The sequence below is a fragment of the Rhinoraja longicauda genome, chromosome 9, assembly GCF_053455715.1.
Source record: "Rhinoraja longicauda isolate Sanriku21f chromosome 9, sRhiLon1.1, whole genome shotgun sequence".
Lineage (NCBI taxonomy): Eukaryota > Metazoa > Chordata > Chondrichthyes > Rajiformes > Arhynchobatidae > Rhinoraja > Rhinoraja longicauda.
In genome coordinates this window covers 32274429-32299054 of record NC_135961.1, presented here as the reverse complement: position 1 = coordinate 32299054, position 24626 = coordinate 32274429, and the positions used below count along the sequence as shown (strand labels likewise).

At 43.9% G+C, this 24626-nt stretch overlaps 1 protein-coding gene across 2 annotated transcripts in view; it reads right to left on the bottom strand.

Annotated features, from left to right (window-relative positions):
• Nucleotides 1-23150, bottom strand: part of fh (fumarate hydratase) — a 36451-nt gene extending 13301 nt beyond the window's left edge. The window contains exons 1-7 of one of the 2 annotated variants that reach the window (XM_078405055.1): nucleotides 22990-23150; nucleotides 13930-14064; nucleotides 10965-11075; nucleotides 5926-6102; nucleotides 4908-5090; nucleotides 3097-3262; nucleotides 580-783 (exon numbers count right to left, since the gene is read on the bottom strand). In XM_078405055.1, coding sequence (XP_078261181.1) covers nucleotides 580-783; nucleotides 3097-3262; nucleotides 4908-5090; nucleotides 5926-6102; nucleotides 10965-11075; nucleotides 13930-14064; nucleotides 22990-23109 — 1096 coding nt within the window. In that variant the 5' untranslated portion in view covers nucleotides 23110-23150. Of the gene's footprint in view, nucleotides 1-579; nucleotides 784-3096; nucleotides 3263-4907; nucleotides 5091-5925; nucleotides 6103-10964; nucleotides 11076-13929; nucleotides 14065-22341; nucleotides 22732-22989 lie in introns of those variants that run through there. The other variant, XM_078405056.1, reaches the window with a different exon arrangement.
• Between the last annotated feature and the right edge of the window lie 1476 nt (nucleotides 23151-24626).

Sequence of the window (24626 nt, the reverse complement as noted above, 5' to 3'; positions counted from 1 at the left end):
CGAACAAAACCCATAGTCACAGGGAGAACCCTACAAACTCCGTACAGACAGCATGTGTTGTCAGGATCAAACAAATGTCTCTGTCGCTGTAAGGCAGCAACTCTACCGCAGCGCTACCTCACCGCTCACTTTAGTTTAGAGATACAGTGTAAATACAAGCCCTTCGGCCCACTAAGCCCATGCTGACCATCGATCACCCGTTCACACTAGTTCTATGTTATCCCACTTCCTCAAACACTCCATATGCACTGGGGGAATATTTACAGAAGCCAATTACCCTACAAACCTGCACGTCTTCAGGACGTGGGAGGAAAACGAAGCACTCAAGAGGAAAGCACGCTGGTCACAGGGAGAAGATGCAAATTCCACACGGACAGCACCCGAGGTCAGGATCGAACCCGGGTCTCTGGTGCAGCTCTACCAACCTTAAAAATGAATCCTGCTGCAATCAAGCCCAAGCTGGATGTTATCCTCTGCAGTTGTGCCTCAAAAAGGCATTCCAGCCACACACAGAAGTCTGTAACGTATCTATATCTATCTAGCTGGCACTCTTCTCCAGAGTGTAGACTGTGGAATTACCTGGCATGATGCTGCTCCCTGGCTCATTCTCAGGCAAGATGAGTTCCCCCAATCCAGAGCGCGGTCCAGAGCCCAGAAAACGAATATCATTGGCCACCTTCATCAAACTGCAGGCAACCACGTTCATGGCACCGCTAAGTTCAACCAAGGCATCATGTGCAGCAAGGGCTTCAAACTTATTGGGTGCAGTCACGAATGGTAAACCTGAAAACAAAAGCAACAGCAATTTCAGTGGTCATTTGCTGCAGTTTGGTGCTTATTGATCGGGGAACAAACACTCGATCTAGCTTGTGCTGAGTGTTAACTGTTGCCAGTGTAACTGCAACATAGCACAGACATTAGTAGAAATATAGAACTGTACCAGCTGGTTAACACACAAAAGGACACAAACTACTGGAGTAACTCAGGCAGCATCTCAGGAGAATCGGAGGGGCAACTTTTTCTTACACAAACGGTATGGGTGCATGGAACGAGGTGCCAAAAGAGTTGAGGCAGGTACTTTGACAACATTTAAGAAACATTTAGACAGGTGCATGGATAGAACAGGTTTAGAGGGATATGGACCAAACACAGGGAGATGGAACTGATGTAGATGGGACACGTTGGTCGGTGTGGGCAAGTTGGGCCGAAGGGCATGTTTCTGCACCGTATGACTCAATAACTATAAAATGGATGGGTGATGTTTCAGGTCAAGACCATTCTTCAGACTGAGAATGAAGAAGAGCCTGGTCCCGAAACATCACCTATCCTTGTCCTCCAGAAATGCTGCCTGACTTGCTGAGTTACTCCAGCATTTTGTGTCCGAAAGCACAGGCATTGCTCTCTACAAAAGGTCTTTCCCAGCATTTGTCAGCTTCATTCCACCACAAAGAAGTAACTGTAATTAAATTTCTGATTTTTGGTGACGTCTAACAACTTCCCCTTCCCTTTTCTCCCCCACCTCCCCCTCCCCTGTGACCCACCTGGACTGGCACCTATTTCTTCCCTCCCCTACATTCTTTCGTCTGGCTTCACAATTCTTCAATCGTTTTCTCTCACACCTTGTTTTTTTCATCTCTGGCTTCTGTCCATCCATCTGCCCATCAGAAATCCTCTTTCCTGTGTTCACATATTACCTGCCATGCTCTGTCTTGGCAGAGAAGCTGCCTCAGAAGGCAGTGGAGGCCAATTCTCTGAATGCATTCAAGAGAGAGCTAGATAGAGCTCTTAAGGATAGCGGAGTCAGGGGGTATGGGGAGAAGGCAGGAACGGGGTACTGATTGTGGATGATCAGCCATGATCACATTGAATGGTGGTGCTGGCTCGAAGGGCCGAATGGCCTACTCCTGCACCTATTGTCTATTGTCTATAAAAAGGTGTACTTTCCTAATCTTGTTAAATTCCATTATATCAAATTGCATCCAGTGAACTGGTACAACAGCGTGTCTCATGCTTAATTACATTGGTATGAATTTCTGCCACAATATGCACTGTACATGGAAGAAGGCTCCTCATACAAGATTTTTTACAAGTGAGTCACCTTTCAAAAACTGCAATTAATGCTTTGGAGACCTCTGAATCCATTTTCAAGGTTTTACTTTGGGTCACCAGTATTTGTGGTTTCCCTTTCCAGCACCGTGCAATGTCCAGCATGAGATCTGTCCCTTTCACATTGGCTTTTGGTTTGTTATTGTCATATGTACCGAGTTTCAGTCCAAAGCTTTGTTTTGCATGCTATCCAAACAGAACAGAGTGGCACAGTGGAGCAGCAGTCAAGCTGCTGCCTTAAAGCTCTAGCGACCCAGGTTCGATCCTGACTACGGGTACTGTCTGTACGGAGTTTGTACATTCTCCATGACCACGTGGGTTTTCTCCTGGTGCTCTGATTTCCTCCTACATTCCAAAGATGTACAGGTTTGGAGGTTAATTAGCTTTGGTAAAAATTGTAAATTGTCCCTCGTGTGTAGTATAGTTTTAGCGTACAAGGCGATCGCTGGTTGGCGTGGATTCGGTGGGCCGAAGAGTCTGCTTCCACGCTGTATCTCCAAAGTCGTAAGTCCAAAGAACAGATGGAGTTCTATGTAGTCAATAAAGTCAAACTAAAGTACAGTAAATAGAGCACAGGGAGAAATACTGTGTAGAACATAGTTCTCAGCATTGTAGCGCGCTAGTTCCAGACAAAATCTAATATCCTCAATGGGGTAGAGGTGAATTGGACAGTACACTAGCTGATGGAAAGACTGTTCAGAAGCCTGATGACCGAGGCGAAGGAACTGTTCCTGAGTTTGGCAGGGTGGGCTTTCAAGCTTTTGTTCCTTCTGCCAGACGGGAGCAGGTAGAAGTAGGAATGACCCGGGTGGGACAAGTCTTTGATTATGTTGGCTGCTTTTCTGAGGTAGCATGAGTGTAAATGGAGTCAATGGTGGGATGTCTGGTCTGTGAGATGGACAATTGTATGTAAACGATAGTAACATTTCAACATTTTGAATGAGAACTGCATTAATAGTTAAAGCAGTTAGTATTTGAAGCACAATTTACCTGTGAACTCTGAAACTTTGGCAGCCACCTTCTCTGCGAACCCAATCCGTGTGTTCAACCCAGTTCCCACTGCAGTCCCACCAGCTGCTAGTTGGTATATCCTTGGCAATCCACCCCTAATCCGTTCCATGCTATATTTCATCTGCTGGACATAGCCACTGAATTCCTAAATTGAATGAAAACCAAAGGCTGTGAAATCCAATCAATGCCTTAAAGATAACTCAGAGAGCTTGAAAGAATATTTTGCAGCAGAGCGCAAATGCTCACAGTAATCTGAAAAGAACTGTTTTACGAAGACCGTATTAGCAAGTTAACCTTTTACTTTGGAGACACGGGTTCTAAATCACGTTAGATTTATGGCATCAAGACCTCCTTGCGCTTGGCCAATCTCAAATCCTTTCCTGACACACCAGAAAATCAGCAACAATTATCCACAAATAAACAATTTCACTCAAAGAAGCTGCAAAACCACTGGTGCACGTAACTTTAATAACCCCATGGCTGAACTGAAGAGTGTTTGGTTCCCCAGGGATGCTCTACCGTGACAAATGGGCACACATTTCAAGGCGTGTAGGAAGGAACTGCAGATGCTGGTTTACACTGAAGACAGACACAAAATGCTGGCGTAACCGCAGCCAATGATGGACCATTGTGGGCTTCATGGCCATCGTGCTGGCTCGAATTTGTTCTGTACCTTTTCATACATCCAGTTTCCCTCTCCCCCGACTCTCAGTCTGAAGATGGTTTGTGACAAAAACGTCACCTACACATTTTAAGGCTATATTTGGAGTATTTATTGTATTCTACTTTGTTCACCCTGCTATGGGAAGGATGCTGTGAAGCTGTTAAGTGCATGGAGAAGATTTACCAGAATGTTGCCACGACTTGAGCTACAGGGAGAGGTTGGGCAGGCTCGGTATTTATCCCTTGGAGTGCAGGAGGCTGAGTCCAGTCGAGATCTTTCTTCAGACTACGTGTCTGACATCTGCAGTTCTTTGTTTATACATTGCACACAAACTCCTTTTCTCAACTGAGCTATTCACTCAATTTTTTTTCTGAGAGATTAATCCCTTTCGGATTCCTCTAGGGTTATTGTTTTCATAACAACTGCGAGATTTCACAGAACAGAGTATTGTATTCAGTTTTGGGCGCCATGTTATCTGAAAGACGTTGTCAAGCTGGAAAGGGGGCAGGGAAGTACACGAGGATGTTGCCAGGACTTGTCGGCCTGAGGGAGAGGGAGTCTTTTCCGGCTGGGTTTTCTCCGGGTGCTCCGGCTTTCTTCCACACTCCAAAGGCTTACAGGTTTGTGGCTTCTGTAAATTGTCCCTAGTGTGTAGGATAGTGCTAGTGTATGGGGTGATCAATGGTCAGCATGGACTCAGTGGGCTGAAGGGACTGTTTCCACGCTGTATCTCTAAAATTTACAAAAAGCAAAGCAGGCTAAGACTCTATTCCTTGGAGCGCAGGACGATGAGAGGTGATCTTATAGAGGTGTACAAAAACATGAGAGGAATAGATCGGGTAAAAGCCGAGAGACTCTTGCCCAGAGTAGGGGAATTGAGAACCAGAAGACCTAGATTTATGGTGGGGGAGAAAGATTTAATAGAAACCTGAGGAGGTAGTTGAGGCAGGGACTGTCACAACATTTAAGAAGCATTTAGACAGGTACATGGAAAGGACAGGTTGAGAGGAATATCGATCAAACGCAGGCAGGTGGGTCTAGTGTAGATGGGGCATGTTGGTCGGTGTGGGCAAGTTGGGCCGAAGGGCCTGTTTCCCCACCCGTGTTACTCTATAACAATACCCACCTGCCCGAGGGTCAGAGGCACCGCGTCTTGTGTATGTGTCCGGCCAATCTTGATGATGTCAGCAAATTCCTTGGCTTTGGCATCAAGAGCATCGTGGAGCTTCTGTATACCAGGTAGAAGCACCTCGTGGACCTCTTTGGCTGCAGCAATGTGCATGGCTGTTGGAAATGTATCATTGGAACTCTGGCAACAAAGAGCAGATAAAAACCAACTCAAAACTTGGAATAATTCAAACATGACCATTTTATAAACTGCATTTTAAGGTAACTTGCAACTAAAGACTGTATGCATAATTCCTTATTTATTTTTAATTAAATGCAATCATATTAAAATGGTCGGGGTTACACTTTTGTAAAAAAAAAAAAATCACAAGATACTCAAATTATTGCCTGCCAATAATTCATTTTTAAAAAACTGCTTACGTTGGAAATCTAAAATTAAAAAACGTTCAGCGTGTCAGGCAGCATCTGTGGATATAGAACAGCACAGAGGCGCAGCGGGAGAGATGCTGCCTTACAGCAACAGAGACCTGGGTTTGATCCAGACTATGGGGGCTGTCAATACGGAGTTTGTATGTTTTCCTGGTAAGTTTCCCGTGGGTTTTCTCTGGGTGCTCCTGTTTCCTCCCACACTCCAAAGATGTACAGGTTTGTAGGTTAATTGGCTTTGGTAAAAGCTGCAAATTGTCCCTAGTGTGTAGGATAGTGCTCGTGGATGAGGATCGATGGTCGGCACCGACTTGGTGGGCTGTGCTATATCTCTAAACTAAACTGAATTAACATTTCAGTCTGAGACACAAACATCAACCTTACTTCGTTTCCACAGATAATGCCTGACTTGCTGAGTATTTCCAGTTATATTTTTTGTCGTAAAATTATATCCAATTATGTACAAGATAACAAATGCTATTCAGATAAAATAGTGGTCGCATTACAGACCCCTTTTGCTCATTTTTATGGATCATGAAAAGAAAAAGTCTAAGTTTCAATAGGGACGGGATTGTGTCCCTGACCAGTACCTGGCTCTTGTTTACATGGTCATTGGGGTGGACTGGATCCTTACTGCCCAGTTTACCTCCAAGAATCTGAATTGCCCTGTTGCTGATCACTTCATTCACGTTCATGTTGGTTTGTGTTCCTGACCCAGTCTGCCATACAACCAGAGGGAAGTGATCATCCAATTTTCCAGAAATCACCTGCATGATAACATAATACTTCAATTTAAGGTTCTTTCAACATGTCGACATGACAGTGTTAACTTTTATTTCGTGTTGGCAACAATGAATATCATAAGTAAGTTGCTCTCCCCATCACGATACAAATCACTCCCATCAGGCAGAAGATGCTGAACCTTCAAAGCACGTTCCACCAGACTCAGGCGTCTATCTTTGGTTTAAACCAGCATCTGCAGTTCATTCTTACACAGCCTCTTCCCCTCTGTTTCTGAATCGTCCTTCCACAAGTTAGGGTACTTTCCAATTCATCTCTTCCCCATTGTGGACATTGGATAGTATCTCTGGAACTGTTGCGCTGCAATGCTATTGGGTGGCACAATGGTAGTTGCTGCCACACGCCCCATAGACCCGGGCTCAATCCTGACTACAGGTGCTTGTCTGTACAGTGTTTATACCTTCTCCCTGTCACCTGCATGGGTTTCCCCCGGGTGCTCTGGTATCCAAACTCCAAAGATGTACAGGCTTGTAGGTTAATGGGCTTGGTACAATTGTCCCTAGTGTATGTGTAGGATAGTGTTAATGTGCAGGGATCGCTGGTCGGCACGGACTCAGTGGGCCAAGGGCCTGTTTCGCACACTATCTCTGAACTAAACAAAAATGCTGAGAAACATATTTTGTACTCTGTATCTTCCCCTTTGCTCTAGCTACTGCACTTGAATTGCTTGATCATATTTTACATAGTATTATCTGATCTGATTGGATAGCATGCAAAATAAAACTTTTTACTGTATCTCAGTACACGTGACAATAATAAACCTAAACTTTTGGCTTTGGAACTGATTCGCTACAAAGCTGGGAACTATACTCTGCACTCTGTAATTTGCCCTTTGCTCTATCTATTGTACTTGAGTTTGACTTGTTTACATTTATGTACCGTATTATCTGAGATGTTTGAATAACATGTAAAACAAAGCTTTTCATTGTACCTCGATACACAACCATAACAAACTTAAACCTAAAGAATGTTGCACGTTATAAAATACAAGGACGAGGTCATACACACCTTCCACCCTGATCAATCATCACAACCAACCTTGAACATATTCCTGCCCAAACCTGTTCTTCTTTGCAAGTAATACTATGCTGCACTATAATATCTAATACAACACTTTGAGCTTCTAATCACACTTCAATGTTAAACTTAACCATGCATTTGAACTTAATGCCACCACTGCATGGTCCTGCAGTGTGACGAGAAAATGCCACCCACTGGCCAAACCTTAGTATGGCAACAATAGTGGTTCGAGAAGTACCAGTAACAGGGAAATAAAATTGTGTGCAAATCACCGTAATCCTTTATCACACAAATATTATATATTCTGTAATGATCGGAGTATTATGGAGTAAGTATTAATTTCTTGAGTGTAGATAAGCTTTCAGTGGGATTTTTCTTGAGTGTAGATAAGCTTTGAGGTGCAACTAATCAACAAAGGCACCTTGAAATGGACATATCAAGAATCAAGACTGTTTTGTTGTCATATGTCCCAGACAGTACAATGAAATTCTTACTTTTGCAACAGCATAACTGGCATGTAAACATAGTACACTGTAAACAATATAATAAACAAAAGAGAGTTCAGTACAGTGGCACAGCGGTAGAGTTACTGCCTCACAGGGCCAGAGACCCGGGTTGATTCCTGACTACGGGTGCTGTCTGTGTGGAGTTTGCACGTTCTCCCTGTGTTCGCGTGGGTTTTCTTCAGGAGCTCCGGTTACCTTCCATACTCCAAAGACGTACAAGTTTGTAGGTTAATTGGCTTCGGTAAAAATTGCAAATTGTCTCTAGTGTGTAGGATAGGGCTAATTTACGTACACGGATCGCTGGTCGGCCATGTCTCAGTGGGTCGAAGGACCTGTTTCCGTGCTGTATCTCTACATTAAAATTATATAATATACACACACACATGCATCCATACACATCAAAACAAACAAATAATAATAATGCAAAAAGTCAAAACCAATGCCCCCAAATCTCTGTAGTTTAAAACGTATGTGGAAATTGTAGGGTTTAATAGCCTGATGGTTGTCGGGAAGATGCTGCTCCTGAACCTGGACGTTTAGTTTTCAGGCTCCTATATCTTCGTCCCGATGGAAGGAGTGAAATGAGAGCGTGGCCAGGGTGGTGTGGGTCTCTGATGATGTTGGCTACCTTTGTGAGGCAGCAATTCCTCCTGTAGAAAGAACCCTTCCATGGTGGAGAGGTCAGTACCCATATGGACCATGTTCTTTTGAATAACCCTTTGAGACTAAAATGTTCTGGACTGGTGATTTGGAGTCAATACCAATAGCATCAGTATTTGCTACATGCTAAACTTAGAACACTTCAGCACAAGATAAGGTCATTCGGCCCACAATGTCTGTGCTGAACATGATGTCAAGATAAATTAATTTATGTCAAGATAAATTAATTTCATCAGCCTGCACATGATTTATATCCCTCATGCTTTGCGCATCCATTAGCCGGCCTAAATGCCTAATAGCTGTCACTATTGTATCTCCCTTTACCACCAGCCTGGCAGTGCATTCCAGACACCCATTACTCTTTGTGTAAAAAACTTGCCCTTCACATCTCCTTTAAACTTCATCCATCTCACATTAAAGTTCTGCCCTCTAGCTTTGACATTTCCACCTGGGGAAAAATAATCTGAAAGTCCCCATCCATGCCCCAAAATTTTATATTCTTCAATTAAATATATTCCAAAATCTCACACACTTGTTACACAAGTTAATCATTGTTAAATTTGTTTAATGTTGTAATGAGAAATTGTTGATCTGTTCCTCAAAACCCAAACACAAATAACTTAAAGTATCCTACTCCATTTGGACTGTTTAATAAAAGCAGAACTGACAACTAGAGAAGACCACTTAGTAATACAGGGTCCATTCAATCCAAGGAAGACACAATATCAACATGGGCTTAAATCAGTTTCATGAGACTCATGTCACAAATGTGTTCTGTATAATTTCTCTTTCATGTAATTTTCTGAAAAATATCTATAGTTCAGTAATATTCAAACGGGTGATTAAATTTGATTTTACAGGACCATAAATCAAGGTACTTAGTGAAGCTGACAACAAATAAGAATGTCTTCAAGAGGTGGCAAAAACGTTGTCGCTCTAGTAGGATTGTCACTCACTTACAATTTCAGTGCAAACTTCCAAAGCCGTGTAGGCATTGATATAATTTTCTCTCATGATACTTGGTACATAACACTTAGTCTTAAATGCGGCACAGTAGCGCAGCAGTAGAGTTGTTGCCTTACAGCGCCAGACACCCGGGTTCGATCCTGACTATGGGTGCTGTACGGATTCTGTGCAGTTTTGGTACAGTGCTCCGGTTTCTTCCCACACTCCAAAGATGTACAAGTTTGTACGTTAATTGCTTTGGTAAAATTTCAAATTGTCCCTGGTGTGTAGGATAGTGCTAGTGTACAGGGTGATCGCTCGTCGGCACAGACTTGGTGGGCCGAAGGGTCTGTTGCCGCCCGGTAAGTCTAAAGTAAACTCTTGCATAAGGTCTCAAACTCCTTTGTGAGTTTATGGTTGAAATGAACTAGGCTGAGTTAACATGCAGTTATGCAATTTGGTGTAGGAATGTCAGAGTGCAGTAGCTTTTTGAGTATCTCTCCACAGACAGCTAGCCATCGTGGTAAAGATAGAAAGACATCGTCTTTCCTTTCACTACATTCCCTAAACACAGGTCCACCAACAATTTTCCGGCAACTACTGCTCCGGCATCTCCTTTAATCCGACAAAATTACGAGAGTACAATTGAAGTCCCCCACAAAAACATTGCGCCTATGCCAATTGAGGCGACTGATCTCGACCTCATCAGACTTCCAAGGCCGATCGTCAGGTCAAATTTGCTCCCTGCGGCCGGGGCTCTGGAACTCCAGCCCAGCCGGAGCTGGCACATCCAGTCCCACAGCCGACCTCTGAGGCCAACTTTGCAGGCCAGTATCTCGATTCCCCAACTGCCTAGGTGGACATTTCCCGTACCGTTGGGACTACTTTCCAAGGCAGTCACCTCTGTTGGACTGGCAAAATGGATAATCCAGAAAGGCTCTGGAACCAAGATGTGGACCTGTTTTTACCAGTTGCTTTGGAGCACCTAAAATAACTACTGCAGGTCTTTTTTTTGCCACTGACCATGGTCTGTGCCAGCTAAAATGCTTGCTTCCCTTCAAACCCACTAGATCTGCCATCTGTTCTCAAGTCCACCAACTCAGCCAGGATTGGGTTCTTCCGACCATCATTGGTGGAGGAAGATTTCACATACGATCATGGTTTTTACGAGAATGATCCCAGGAATGATTGGGTTAACAAATGGTGAGCGCTTGTCGGCACTGGGCCTGTACTCGCTGGAGTTTAGGATGAAGGGGGGACCACATTGAAACTTGCCGAATAGTGAAAGGCCAGGATAGAGTGGACGCAGAGAGGATGTTCCCAATAGTTGGAGAGTCTAGGACCAGAGGGCATAGCCTCAGAATAAAAAGACATACCTTTAAAAAGGAAATTAGAACTTTCTTTAGCCTGAGGGTGGTGAATCTGTGGAATTCATTGCGTCAGACGGCCAAGTCAATGGATATTTTTAATTCGAATATTGACAAATTCTTGATCTGTATGGGGATCAAGGGTTATGGGGAGAAGGGAGGGGAATGGGGTTGAGAGGGAAAAATAGATCAGCCATGATTGAAGGCCAGAGTAGACTTGATTGGCTGAATGGCCTAATTCTGTTCCTGGAACTAGTGGGTCAGCGCAGACACGGTGGGCTGAAGGGCCTGTTTCCACACTATATCTTTAAAGTCTAAAGATCACGCTACCTCATCTGCTGCCTTCATAATACCATTCGCAATCTTTGGGTCCAACCCATAGTCCACATTCACTTCTGCAGCAGCTCTTTTCAAAATGCCAAAGGCTTTTATCACTTGGATCTGTGAACAGAAACAGTGGAAACAACATCAGTTTAGTTTCGAGATAACTCGCGCAAACCGACACTTCGGCTCACCGAGTCTGCATCGACCAGCGATCCCTGCACACTAGCACACTCCTACACACTGTGGACAATTTACAATCTTTACCAAAGCCAATTAACTGACAAACCTGTGTGTGTTTGCTATGTGGGAGGAAACCAGAGCACCCGGGGAAAACCCACACGGTCACAGGTAGAACATAAACTCTGTAGAGACGGCACCCATAGTCAGGATCGAACCCGTGTCCCGGATGCTGTAAGGCAGCAACTCTACCACTGAACCACCATGCCACCCAAATATCATTCTTTTACTTTCTCTCTCCACTATCCTACAGAAGGGGTGGCACAGTAGTAGTGTTGCTGCCTTACAGCGCAAGGGGCCCGGGTTCAATCCTGACTACTCTGTACGGAATTTGCACGCTCTCACTGCGACCACGTGGGTTTTTACCGGGTGCTCCGGTTTCCTCCCACATTCCAAAGACATGCAGGTTAATTGGCTTCCTTAAATTGTCCTTAGTGTGTCGGATAGAACTAGTGTATTTTTTCATTTGTTTTCATTTCATTTCTATTCAGATTGTAGTGACTGTGTACTGCTGGAGTCCAGCAAACAATGTACGGATGATCATTGGACTGCAAGGACTCTGTGGGGTGAAGGGCTTGTTTCCACGCTGTATCTTTAAACTAGAAAGGTTTTGTTAAAATATTGTATTTGGAAAAGGCATATTGATTGAATCAATAAAGAATGCAATTTCCTTATGGTTTAGGTAAACATTTCTGACAGATCACGTTATCTATTTCACTGTAGCAGACATCGCAAACAGGATCTGTTGATATTGTGCTGGACAAAACTGTGATTACACTGCTCAGTGCGTCACTGTGCAGTGGGGAAGGACAGCTCCAAATGAGCTTGCTGAAGTATACACAAAACCCCTGCTTGCTGGGCACCAGCAGTTCACAAACACTCAGTAGTTCACAGTCACTACAATCAGAATAGCATTTAAATGAAAACAAATAGGTCGGCGTAGACTCGATGGGCTGAATTTTCTGGGCTGAGTTTTTCTGCTGCATCTTTCAATTAATGAGAGGAATAGATTGGGTAGATGCACAGTATCTTGCTCAGAATAGGGGAATCCATAGGTTTAAGGCGAGGGGGAAAGATTTAACAAGAAACTGAGGTGTAACTTTTTCACAAAGAATGGTGGGTTTATGGAACGAGCTGCCAGAGGAGGTAGTTGAGGCCGTTCCTATCGCGACGTTTAGGAAACATTTAGACAGTGCATCGATAGGACGGGTTTAGAGGGATATGGGCCAAATGCAGGCAGGTGGGACTAGTGTAGATGGGACATGTTGGTCAGTGTGGGCAAGTTGGGCTAAAGGACCTGTTTCCACAGCGTATAACTTTATGAAATGAAAAAAGGTTTAAGTTAAGTTTAAGTTTATAAGTTTATTGGCCAAATATGTGCATATTCAAGGAATGTGCCTTGGTGCTCTGCTCACAAATGACAACACAAACATACAGTTAATAATTAAGAATAAAGCATAAACATATCAAAACAATAAGGATACAACATTACGGTCTAAACATGTGGGTGAAAATAAACCAGAGCAACAAAGAGACTACAGACTTTGGTTATTGAGTAGAACTACTACTCGTGGAAAAGAAGCTGTTTTTATATCTGGCTGTGGCTGCTCTGACAGTCCGGAGTCGCCTTCCAGAGGGAAGTGCTTCAAAGATTTAGTGGCCATGGTGAGAGGGGTCAGAGATGATCTTGCCCGCTCGCTTCCTGGCCCATATAGAAATATGCTTTTCTGGTAGGTATTAATATTGGTTTTATTATCATGTGTAGCGAGATACAGTGGAAAAACTTGGTTTTGTGTGCTACATAGGGGAGAACCTTATTTCCCGGGATAGAAATATCAAATATTAAAGGGTATAGCTTTAAGGTGAGTGGAGCAAAGCTTAAAGAGATGTGCGGGGCAAGTTTTTTTTTTTTTTTACAGAGGGTGGCGAGTTCCTGGAACGAATGCTGGAAGTGGGTAGTGGAGGCAGATACGATAGGGACATAGACAGTTTTGGATAGGCATATAGATTATCCAGGGCTTTGAGGGATATGGATTATGTGCAGGCAGATAAGTGCTGATCTCGGCATCATGTTCCGCAGACATTTTGGGCCAAAGGGCCCGATCCCTTGCTGTGATGATCTGTGTTATCCAGGCAAATCATACCGTGCATGAGTGCATCAGGCGGTACAAAGGAGAAAATCGACAGTGTCATAGAGTCATGCAGTGTGGAAACAGGCCCTAAGGCTCAACGTGCCCACGCTGACCAACATGCCCCATCTACACTAATCCCTGCGTTTGTCCCATATCCCTCTAAACCTGTCCTACCCATGTATCTGTCCACATGTCTCTTAAACGTTACGATAGTATCTGCCTCAACTACCTCCTCTGGCAGCTCCTTCGATATACCCTCCAGCCTTTGTGTAAAAAAAAGATACTCCTCAGGTTCTTATTAAATCTTTCCCCCCTCACCTTAAAACAATGTAATCTGGGTCTTGATTCCCCAACTCTGAGCAAAAGACTGTGCGTTTACCCAATTTATTCCTCTCATATTGTGATGATATAGAACCATTTATAGCATTAAAAGTGCGTAATATAGGATTAAAAATAGAGAAAATCCAGATAAAATAAATGCAAGGAATGCAACAAGGTATGCAATTCAGCATTAACTTAGGAGAATACAAATTAGTTCTCCTCACCTAAGAAAAGATAAACTTACCATAGAGGGAACTATACTGTATGGACATTTTACTTACTGGCATCCTCTCAGAAATCCCACCGATTTTAAAGTTCATCATTGATCTCACTGTCTGGGCTCCATAATATCTGTCATTTGGCACCTTCAACTCACCAAAGGTATCATACTCAATTCTGTACCCTTCAGAACTTTCCTGCAAAAAAATCAAAAGGCCAATTGTGTCAATTTCTTAAGTAAGCGCATAAAAAGAGATTGTGTAATTAACAAATTAAATCGCAAATCCCATTATGCCATCCCAATGACATAAAACTTAGTCTTGAGTCAGAGGGTGGTGAATTCATTACCACAGACAGCTGTGGAGGCCAAGTCAATGGATATTTTTAAGACCGAGATTAACAGATTCTTGATTAGTAAGGGTGTCAGCGGTTATGGGGAGAAGGTAGAATGGGGTTGAGAGGGAAAGGTAGGTCCGCCATGATTAAATGGCAGATTAGACTTGATGGGCCGAATGGCCTAATTCTGCTCCTAGTACTTATGAGCTTTACAGACCACAGACAAAATTACAGTAATGACATAAAAGATTACAGGAGGAGGACATTCAGCCTATCATGCCTACACTGGCTCTATATGAGAGCATTGTGGCACACTTACCCAGCTGTAGAGTTGCTGCCCTACAGCGCCAGAGACACGGGTTCGATCCTGACCATGTCTGTGCAGAGTTAGTACCTTCTCCCTGTGACCGCGTGGGTTTCCCCTGGGTGCTCTGGTTTCCTCCCACATCTCAAAGACTTGCAGGTTTAGTGTAATTGGCTTCTGTAAATTGCCTTCAGTGTGTAAGATTGAACAAGTGCACAGGTGATCAATGGTCGGTGTGGACTCGGTGGGCCGAAGGATCTGTTGCCATGCTGTATTTCTAAACTAAACAATCAACCAACCCCACTCTCTTTGTGGTCACGAAATGTGTTTCTTTTAAAGTATTTTTCACAGTTTCCTTTTGAACAGAAGAATTTAAATGATCTTTTTGGATTAATTGCAAACAAGTTGATTGATTGTGGTCTCTTTTAACTCAAACAACTTGCATTTAAACAACTCTACAGTATTAGGTTTGTGATATATCCTCAGGTGCTTTATAGAAGCACCACTTGGTTTAGTTAGAGATACAGCAATGGAAACAGGCCCTGAGGCCCACCGAGTCCACGCTGATCACCAGTTCTATCCGACACACTAGGGACAATTTGCAGAGGACAATTAAGGTCATAAGGAATAATTCAGCCCATCAAGTCTACTCCGCCTTTGACAAGGTCCCACACAAGAGATTAGTGTGCAAAATTAGAGCACATGGTATTGGGGGGAGGGTATTGATATGGATGGAGAACTGGTTGGCAGACAGGAAGCAAAGAGGAGGAATTAACAGGTCCTTTTCAGAATGGCAGGCAGTGACTAGTGGGGTGCCGCAAGGCTCGGTACAGGGACCCGTTATTTACAACATATATTGATGATTTAGATGAGGGAATTAAATGTGACATCTCCAAGTTTGCAGATGACACAAAGCTGGGTGGCAGTGTGAGCTGCGATGAGGATGCTATGAGGCTTCAGGGTCACTTGGATAGGTTGGGCGAGTGGGCAGATGCAGTATCACGTGGATAAATGTGAGGTTCTCCACTTTGGTGGCAAGAACATGAAGGAAGATTATTATCTGAATGGTGTCAGATTAGGAAAAGGGGAGGTCCAACGAGACCTGGCTTGTACATCAGTCACTGAACGTAAGCATGCAGGTACAGCAGGCAGTGAAGAAAGCTAATGGCATGTTGGCCATTGTGAGAGGATTTGAGTTTAGGAGCAATGAGATCCTACTGCAGTTGTACAGGGCCCTGGTGAGGACACACCTGGAGTATCGTGTGCAATTTTGGTCTCTTAATTTGAGGAAGGACATTACAGCTATTGAGGGAGTACAGCATAGGTTCACCAGGTTAATTCCCGGGATGGCGGGACTAACATATGATGAAAGAATTGGTCAACTGAGCTTGTATTCACTGGAATTTAGAAGGATGAGAGGGGATCTTAGAGAAACATATAACATTCTTAAAGGATTGGCCAGGCTAGATGCAGGAAAAATGTTCCCAATGTTGGGAGAGTCCAGAATAAGTTTAAGAATAACGGATAGGCCATTTAGGACTGAGGTGAGGAAAATTTTCTTCACCCAGAGAGTTGTGAATCTGTGGAATTCTCTGCCACAGGAGGCAGTGGAGGCCAATTCACTGGATGTTTTCAAGAGAGAGTTAGATTTAGCTCTTACGGCTAAAGGAATCAAGGGATATGGGGAAAAAGCAGGAACGGGGCACTGATTTTAGATGATCAGCCATGATCATATTGAATGGTGGTGCTGGCTGGAAGGGCCAAATGGCCTACTCCTGCACCTATTTTTCTGTTTCTAATCATGGCTCAACTATCCTAAACCCATTCTCCTGCCTTTTCCCCATAACCTCTGACACCTGTATTAATCAAGAATCTATCAATCTCTGCCTTAAAAATATCCACTGACGGCCTCCACAACCTTCTGTGGCAAAGAATTCCACAGATTCACCACCCTCTGACTAAAGAAATTCCTCCTTATCTCCTTCCTAAATGAACATCCTTTAATTCCGAGGCTATGACCTCTGGTTCTAGACTCTCCCACTAGTGGAAACATCCTCTCCACATCCACTCTATCCAAGCCTTTCACTATTCTGTATCTTCACTATTCTAATTAGCCTACAAACCTGCACTTCTTTAGAATTGTGGGTGGAAACTGGAGCACCGGTAACAGAGAGAACGTACAAACTCTGTACAGTCAGCACCCAAACCTGACCTTTATAACGTGCTCTAAGGTGGCAACTCTACTGCTGCACCACCGTGCTGCCCCTTGACATGAGCCACGGGATCAAGAATTAGTTTAGGTGATCAACAACCTGGTCAGAAGCTATGAGTCAGGTTACAGTTCAGCCACGGTATCACGGAGAGGATACTAAGTCATCTAAAAACGGTGACCCAAAACGTCAACTGTCCATGTTCTCCAGAGGTGTAGCCTGACCCGCCGAGTTACTCCAGAACTTTGTGCCCTTCTATGTAGACATGCATTCCTTGTTTCTGAGTGGGTTTACCAAGTCAGAAGGGTAAACGTACAACTCCCATCTCCCTGGGTGGATTTTGAAAGGCATCATAGAGGAGTCAATAGAGACATGAAGCAGAAAGATTATGCAAGGGAGACGTTTCCATTACAGATGCGTCAATTAATTAATAATTAATTCATTGTAAACAATGTGCAGTGACAGAATGATTTGCAATAAGATAAAATAAATATTTGCAGTCAACGTACAAAACTAATTTACTCATAAAAACAGGGCCCATTTAAAATGCAGATTAAACAAGAATTCACAACAGAAATCCTTGCCAATATATAATTTCTCCTGAAAAAATAGTGTGATTGGAAATAACATAAACCTATCTCAGGCATCTAGTTCAGTTAGGAGGTGCAGCATGGAAACAAGCCCTTCAGCCCACCTTATCTAAAGCCCACTGATTCTACACCATTGATCACCCATTCACACTAGTTCTATGTTATCCCACTTTCTCATTCACTCCCTACACACTAGTGGGCAATTTAGAGAGCCAATTAACCCACAAACCTGCGCGTCTTTGGGATATGGAAGGAACCCAGAGCACCCGAAGGAAACCCGGGCGATCACAGGGAGAACGTGCAAACACCACATGGACAGCAGACGTAGTCAGGATCTGTGGCGCTGTGATACAGCAGCTCCACCAACTGAATTAACCAATCACCTTCACTCTTGCAAGGAATGTCGTGGTCTATTTTAAAATATTCCGAAAAGATCATTCTTCCCCCTCAAAATGTTCAACTAACTGTACCCTCTTCCAATGTCTTGAGTGAGTTTAGTTTAGCTTAGAGAGACAGCGCGAAAAAGGGCCCAAAGGCACACCGAGTCCAAGCCGGCCATCGATTCCCATACATTAGCACTACCTTACATACTAGGGACAATTTACCATTTTTACCAAGCCAATTGGCCTGCAAACCTGTGTCTTTGGAGTGTGGGAGGAAACCAGAAATCCAGGAGAAAACCCAGGTGGTCACGGGGAGAACATACAGACAGCACCCGTAGTCAGGCTCTAACCCGGGTCTCTGGCGCTGTAAAGTAGCAACTCAACCATTGCGCCACCATGCCACTCTCGAGGTGTGACCAATATTTATTTTGTCAATGTCTTTAACTGAATTTCCTTCAATTTTGAAACTGGATAGGTTAGGCTTGCTTTACCCATAGCAGAAGACTGTATGGAATGATGGAGGGCATGGATGGGGTGGAAAATGAGAAATGTCTAAAACTAGAGAACATTGGTTTAAAATGAAGAATGCAGGGTGTAAACAGGATCTGAGGTAGAAGCTACGCACCCTGTGAGTGGAACATCTGAGAGGGAGGGGGATGCGAGTAACCACACAACCTTAAAAATTATCCAGTTGAGCAACTAAATCACCAAGGCATAGAAGGCTATGGACCAAGGATTAAGATAGATGGATACTTGGTGATTGCCATGGTTATGGTAAACCGAGGAGCCTGTCTTTAAGATCATGGACTCCACAACTCTCGATTGGATGGAAAAACAAGACACAAAGTTGTGGAGTAACTCAGGGATCAGGAAGCATCTCTGGAAAACGTGGATAGGTGACATTTTGGGTCGGGACCCTTCATCGGACAAAACGTCACCTATCCATGTCCTACAGAGATGCTGCCTGATCCGCTGAGTTACTCCAGCACTTTGTCTTTTCATGTGAATTAGCATCATCAGTTCCACGCTTCTCAGGATTATATGGAATTAGTGAGTCCTAAACATCAGTTAGAACTTGATCATAGTACTTAAAAATCCCATCATAAATAGGAACATGTACAGTACTTAAAATATTAAAAAGCATACTGCATTAATTTAAACAACTGTTTCAGTTTGAGATTCAAAGGGCACGATAGAACACCAAGTAACCTTTATCAAAACTGCTCTTTAATAGTTTGAGGTGGAATTGTTGAAGGCTGATTAACAGCTAAGCTGTTAACGCTGGAGCAGAGCTGATTATGAGCAATAGCTCAATTACAATAAATAAATAAAACCCCAAACAGGGGTCTTGAAATCACAAATAAATTACACTCCTACAGAAGTGATACTGTGGAAACAGGCCCTTCGGCCCAACTTTCCCACACCACCCAACATGTCCCATCTGCACTAGTCCCACCTATACATGTATCTGTCCAATTGTTTCTTCATGGCCCCTGATTTTTGATTCCCCTACTCTGGGCAAGAGACACTGTGCGTCTACCCGATCTATTCCTCTCATTAATTGAAAGATACAGCATGAAAAACAGACCTTTCTGCCCATCGAGTCTACACCCATCATCAATCACCTGCTCACACTAGTTCTGTTATCTTCCTTACTCATCCACTCTCTTCACACTATTAACAATTTAGAAAAGACAATTAACCTAAAACACGCATATCTTCGTGATGTGGGAGAAAAACGAAGCACCCAGAGGAAATCCACGTGGTCACAGGGAAAACACACACGCTCCACACCTAGACAGCACCTGAGCTCAGGGTCAAACCTGGGTCTCTGGCACAGTGAGGCAATGGCTCTACCAACTGCACTACTGTTGACCATAATCAAAATTATTCCTACAACTGGACGTTTATCTCTATATGACACAAAGAGATTACCGCTTCTAGTTTGATGCAAATTGTAGTCCTAATCTGATTGGAAAGATGTTAAAGCAGTGTCCATTGGATACAACAAAGGTTAAGAAGCCCAAGAATAGTTTGACAGCAGGACCAATAATTGCTGCCAGAGCCAACTGCTCTACTTGCAAAGCTATTTTAGTCAGCTCTGATACTGGATACCAGTGATCCAGCAGAAGCTATTGATTTATTTTCCTGCCTTCAGAACCAAGCAGTAAAGTCAGAAATAGTCCACAACAATGTCATTTTCAGTTTCATGAAGAGAAATAACCTCATTAGTCCCATACTCCACAATACACTCTTCAGAAAAAAAACCCATTTTACGTTAGACTTTTATGTAAGACAAGGTCGGCACAGTGGCGCAGCCTCACGGCACCAGAGATTCCACTAGCCCCCAGAGCTCTATCTATCACATGCTGGATCCACAAGGTCGGCACAGTGGCGCAGCCTCACGGCACCAGAGATTCCACTAGCCCCCAGAGCTCTATCTATCACACATGCTGGATCCACAAGGTCGGCACAGTGGCACAGCCTCACGGCACCAGAGATTCCACTAGCCCCCAGAGCTCTATCTATCACATGCTGGATCCACAAGGTCGGCACAGTGGCACAGCCTCACGGCACCAGAGATTCCACTAGCCCCCAGAGCTCTATCTATCACATGCTGGATCCACAAGGTCGGCACAGTGGCGCAGCCTCACGGCACCAGAGATTCCACTAGCCCCCAGAGCTCTTTCTATCACGTGCTGGATCCACAAGGTCGGCACAGTGGCGCAGCCTCACGGCACCAGAGATTCCACTAGCCCCTGGAGCTCTATCTATCACACATGCTGGATCCACAAGGTCGGCACAGTGGCGCAGCCTCACGGCACCAGAGATTCCACTAGCCCCTAGAGCTCTATCTATCACATGCTGGATCCACACAAGATGCCGGTCTTGAACTTACATATGTGCAACTGGATGAATCTCCTAATTTACCAGCTTTTATTCCTGTCATCTCTTTATGACTTTCTTTCATGCACCACAATTACATACAACAACCTGTATGCTTAAGGACATCTTGAAGGGAATGTGATAAAATAAATGCAATTTTTTTTGGCTAATATTATCGAACCTTTCAAGTTTCACACGATCAAGTTCTAAAGTATTTTGGGGGGAAAAACACTGAATATTTTGGGGAAAAAACACTGGATTTACTCTTTTCAGTTACTGAATCTGTTAGCAATAAGGAACTGCAGATGCTAGTTTAGATGCTAGTCTGAAGAGACGTCCCGAACTGAAATATTACCTATCCACCACATTCTCCAGAGATGCTGCCTGACCCGCTGAGTTACTCCAGCACTGTGTCCACTTTTTACTGAATTTGTTAGTTTTCAGAGTAAAACCTTTGGGTTCAAAGTAATTATCCATTCACAAAAAGCCTCATAAGAGGCCTCAATTGCCGAAAGAAACATAGATAAAGGACAAACGGGAATCTCTTAACCTACACGATCCCTTTCTGAATTGGAAGAGTGTCATTCAAAAGCATGAGAGTAACCTCCACAGGTCTCTGTCTGAAGAAGGGTCTCGACCCGAAACGTCACCCATTCCTTCTCTCCAGAGATGCTGCCTGTCCCGCTGAGTTACTCCAACATTTTGCATCTACCTTCGATTGAAATCAGCATTTGCAGTTCTTTCCAACACAACCCCCAAAGGAAGTTCTGCTGTTCAAGGCAGTGGCTAACCCAAGAGAAATTAGCAGAGGTATTAAATGCCGTAATTGGCAGTGACACTTTATAAATAAAACACCCACACATTGTCAGTGTCATAGAGCACAGAAAAAGGCTCATCAACTCAACTCGTCCATGCCAACCAGGATACAATAGACAATAGGTGCAGGAGGCCATTCGGCCCTTCGAGCCAGCACCGCCATTCAATGTGGATCATGGCTGATCATTCTCAATCAGTACCCCGTTCCTGCCTTCTCCCCATACCCCCTGACTCCCGCTATCCTTGAGCTCTATCTCGCTCTCTCTTGAATGCATTCAGAGAATTGGCCTCCACTGCCTTCTGAGGCAGAGAATTCCACAGATTCACAACTCCCTGACTGAAAAAGTTTTTCCTCATTTCAGTTCTAAATGGCCTACACCTTATTCTTAAACTGTGGCCCCTTGTTCTGGACTCCCCCAACATTGGGAACATGTTTCCTGCCTCTAACGTGTCCAACGCCTTAATAATCTTATACGTTTCGATAAGATCCCCTCTCATCCTTCTAATACCATCTTAGTTGGATGGTCTGAAGTGTCCGGACCCAAACTGGCACCTGTCCATCTCCTCCACAGATGTTTCCTTCCCGCTGAGTTACTCCAGCACTTTGTGTTTCGTTCAAGATGCCCCATATAATCTAGTCCCATTTGGCCACGTTTGATCCACATCCCTCTAAACCATATCTACCTAAACACTCTAGTCATGAAAACCCCATAGAATAACCTGCCAAAGGCAGGGGACAAAACACAATCCACAAAAAATTATAAAAGGAAGTTCATAAATATTTTACTTTAAAAAAAAAAATTGAACGGAGTTCAAGTCAATGGTTGCCCTCTTTCAAAGAGCAGCTACGGGCAAACTTCACATAAATTGTCATGTCCGATTTTGCAACAATTTAACGTGACAAACTACAACAACCGACAGTGGCAGTGTGAGATGGATTGCAACATACTCGCAAAGAAAAATGTCTGCCTCCTGCACTCCCTACATGTTCTCCGCTGCTTGCGAAGAATGATTTTGGGTCGACGGAAGCAAAATTGTTATCCATCTGCTTAACAAGTGGATTGCCAACTGCACGCAAACTACGGCTCACTGTTCTTATTTAAAATATGTGGCGTTTAAGAGAGTTAGGAGCCGCGTAGGCCTGTTGAGTTTCCTGGTTTTGCGAGCACGGTCCGCTTTAACAGCAAAGCAAATGAAACAGCAAATTAAAAAGCGAATTGCTGTTTTTTTTAAAGGAAACGTTCCTTATAATGAGTTCAAAGCCCGAGAAGTTGCAGAGCGCTGCTGCCTGTCTTCAGTGTGACCCTGTCCCTGGCGAGCGGCGCTGCAGCCGAGCTCCGGTGACCTTGTCCGGTTGGAACGTTGTCCGGAGAAACCCGGGGCAACCCCGGGCTGCACGCGCCTGATTGACAGGAGGACCACGGCACCGCAACACGGGGAGGGGAATGCATGCATGCATGCATAATGCAACGTTTTAACAGCAAAGCTTCGACCTGGTTGCAAGCCGAGTTGTGTATTGCAGGAAAGGCCGCACGACGTGTGCGTCCTTGTCTGCTTTTTGTTCGGGGAGAGGGTCATTCGGCTTAATTGCACTCACCATCCTTTTACTGATTGCAACAACAGTGGCCGGGAGCGAGTTTTTGGGAAATAGCTGACAGCCCTGTGTTACTCGGAGTTTGCTGTGGACGCACTGGAGGTTTCGGACAAAGCGGAACATGGTGCAACGGAGGACAGGGGGGAGGAACTCGGCGCGGAGTTGGAAAGGCCGCCAGAGGGAGTCGTGCAACGAGACCAAACTCGTTGCAACCAGACTTTTCGCTTTACCATTGGGAGTTTCGTGCAACTAAATATCCGAAAAGCCTTAAGATTTCACATGTTTGACTTTAACCATTTTTTTTTTTTTGCATCTGAACTTTGAATATGTTGTAAAGATGATGAAACCTGAACTTTGATGCATTGCCTAACTTTAGAATTGATAAAGTTCCCAAAGTAAAGTTTACAGATTCACGGCGTTGATAACATCCAGAAATCGAGTTAATTTGATACGTGATGTGTAGAAGGCGTTTTGACCCCTCCGCAAAGAAAGTCACATACACAACAATTATACACAAAACACGCGTAGCCCAATACCGGTAATCATAAAGTTTTTTTAAAAAGTGCAGATATTGCTACCATGACATTAAAAAAAACACAGAAATGTTGGAAATACTTGGTAGGTCGGGCAGCATCTTTGGAGAACTCTTTTCTCCAGGGATGCTGCCTGAACCGTTGAGTTAATCCAGCACTTTGTGTCCATTTGTTATAAACCAGAATCAGCAGTTCTTTGTTTCTACCTCACAAGTTTAACTTTATTCACTTTCGCCAAATCAAAAAGGAGAGTAAGAGTTAACCGGTCGTCATTTTGTCTTGGTTTCATTCCAATTCGAGCCCCCTTTCTAATATCTAATGGTATTAATGCTGTTTCCTGTTCAAATGTCTCATCACCTTTGCTATCAAATTCACCAGCTCTTCCTTATGGAGACCTCACCTCCCCGCACACTGTTTCCTCCAGCACTACATTCCATTCTCCACATTTTCAGTCTCCGTTGCATCTGTTCTAATGGTGACACACATTTTTTGCACCAGTGTTTCAGAGATGTCTCCCAACTTGTTCCTCCTCCAAAGGTTGTCTTACACGCCTACTTCACTTCTGCGTACCTGTCCAGTAAGCATTGGAGTCCCCTTTATCCTCGCCCATCAGTTTACCACCTTCCACGGGACAGCAGATCAGATTCCACAATTTTAACCATCTTCAGTGAGATGCCGCCAAAATTCTTTCCCACTCTTTCGGCAATGCAAAGGCATCATTCCCCCCACAAACCATTCCCAAAATTCACGTTTTATTCATTTGTCATGCTGATTATGGGTAAATTAAGGACGCCATCTGGCCTTAACATCGCGAAGGTAGAGATATTCCACACCACTCCCCACTTTTTATAAACAAACTTTAGATTTTAGAGATACATTGTGGAAACAGGCCCTTCGGCACACAGAGTGCGCCAACCAGCGATCAACCTCATACACCAGCATCATCCTACACACCAGGGATAATTTATCATTTTTACTGAGGTCAATTAACCTATAAATCTGTACGTCTTAGGTGTTGCAGGAAACCGGAGCACCCAGAGAAAACCCACGCGGTCACAGGGAGAACGTACATCCTCTGCACAGACTGCACCTGTAGTCAAGATCTCT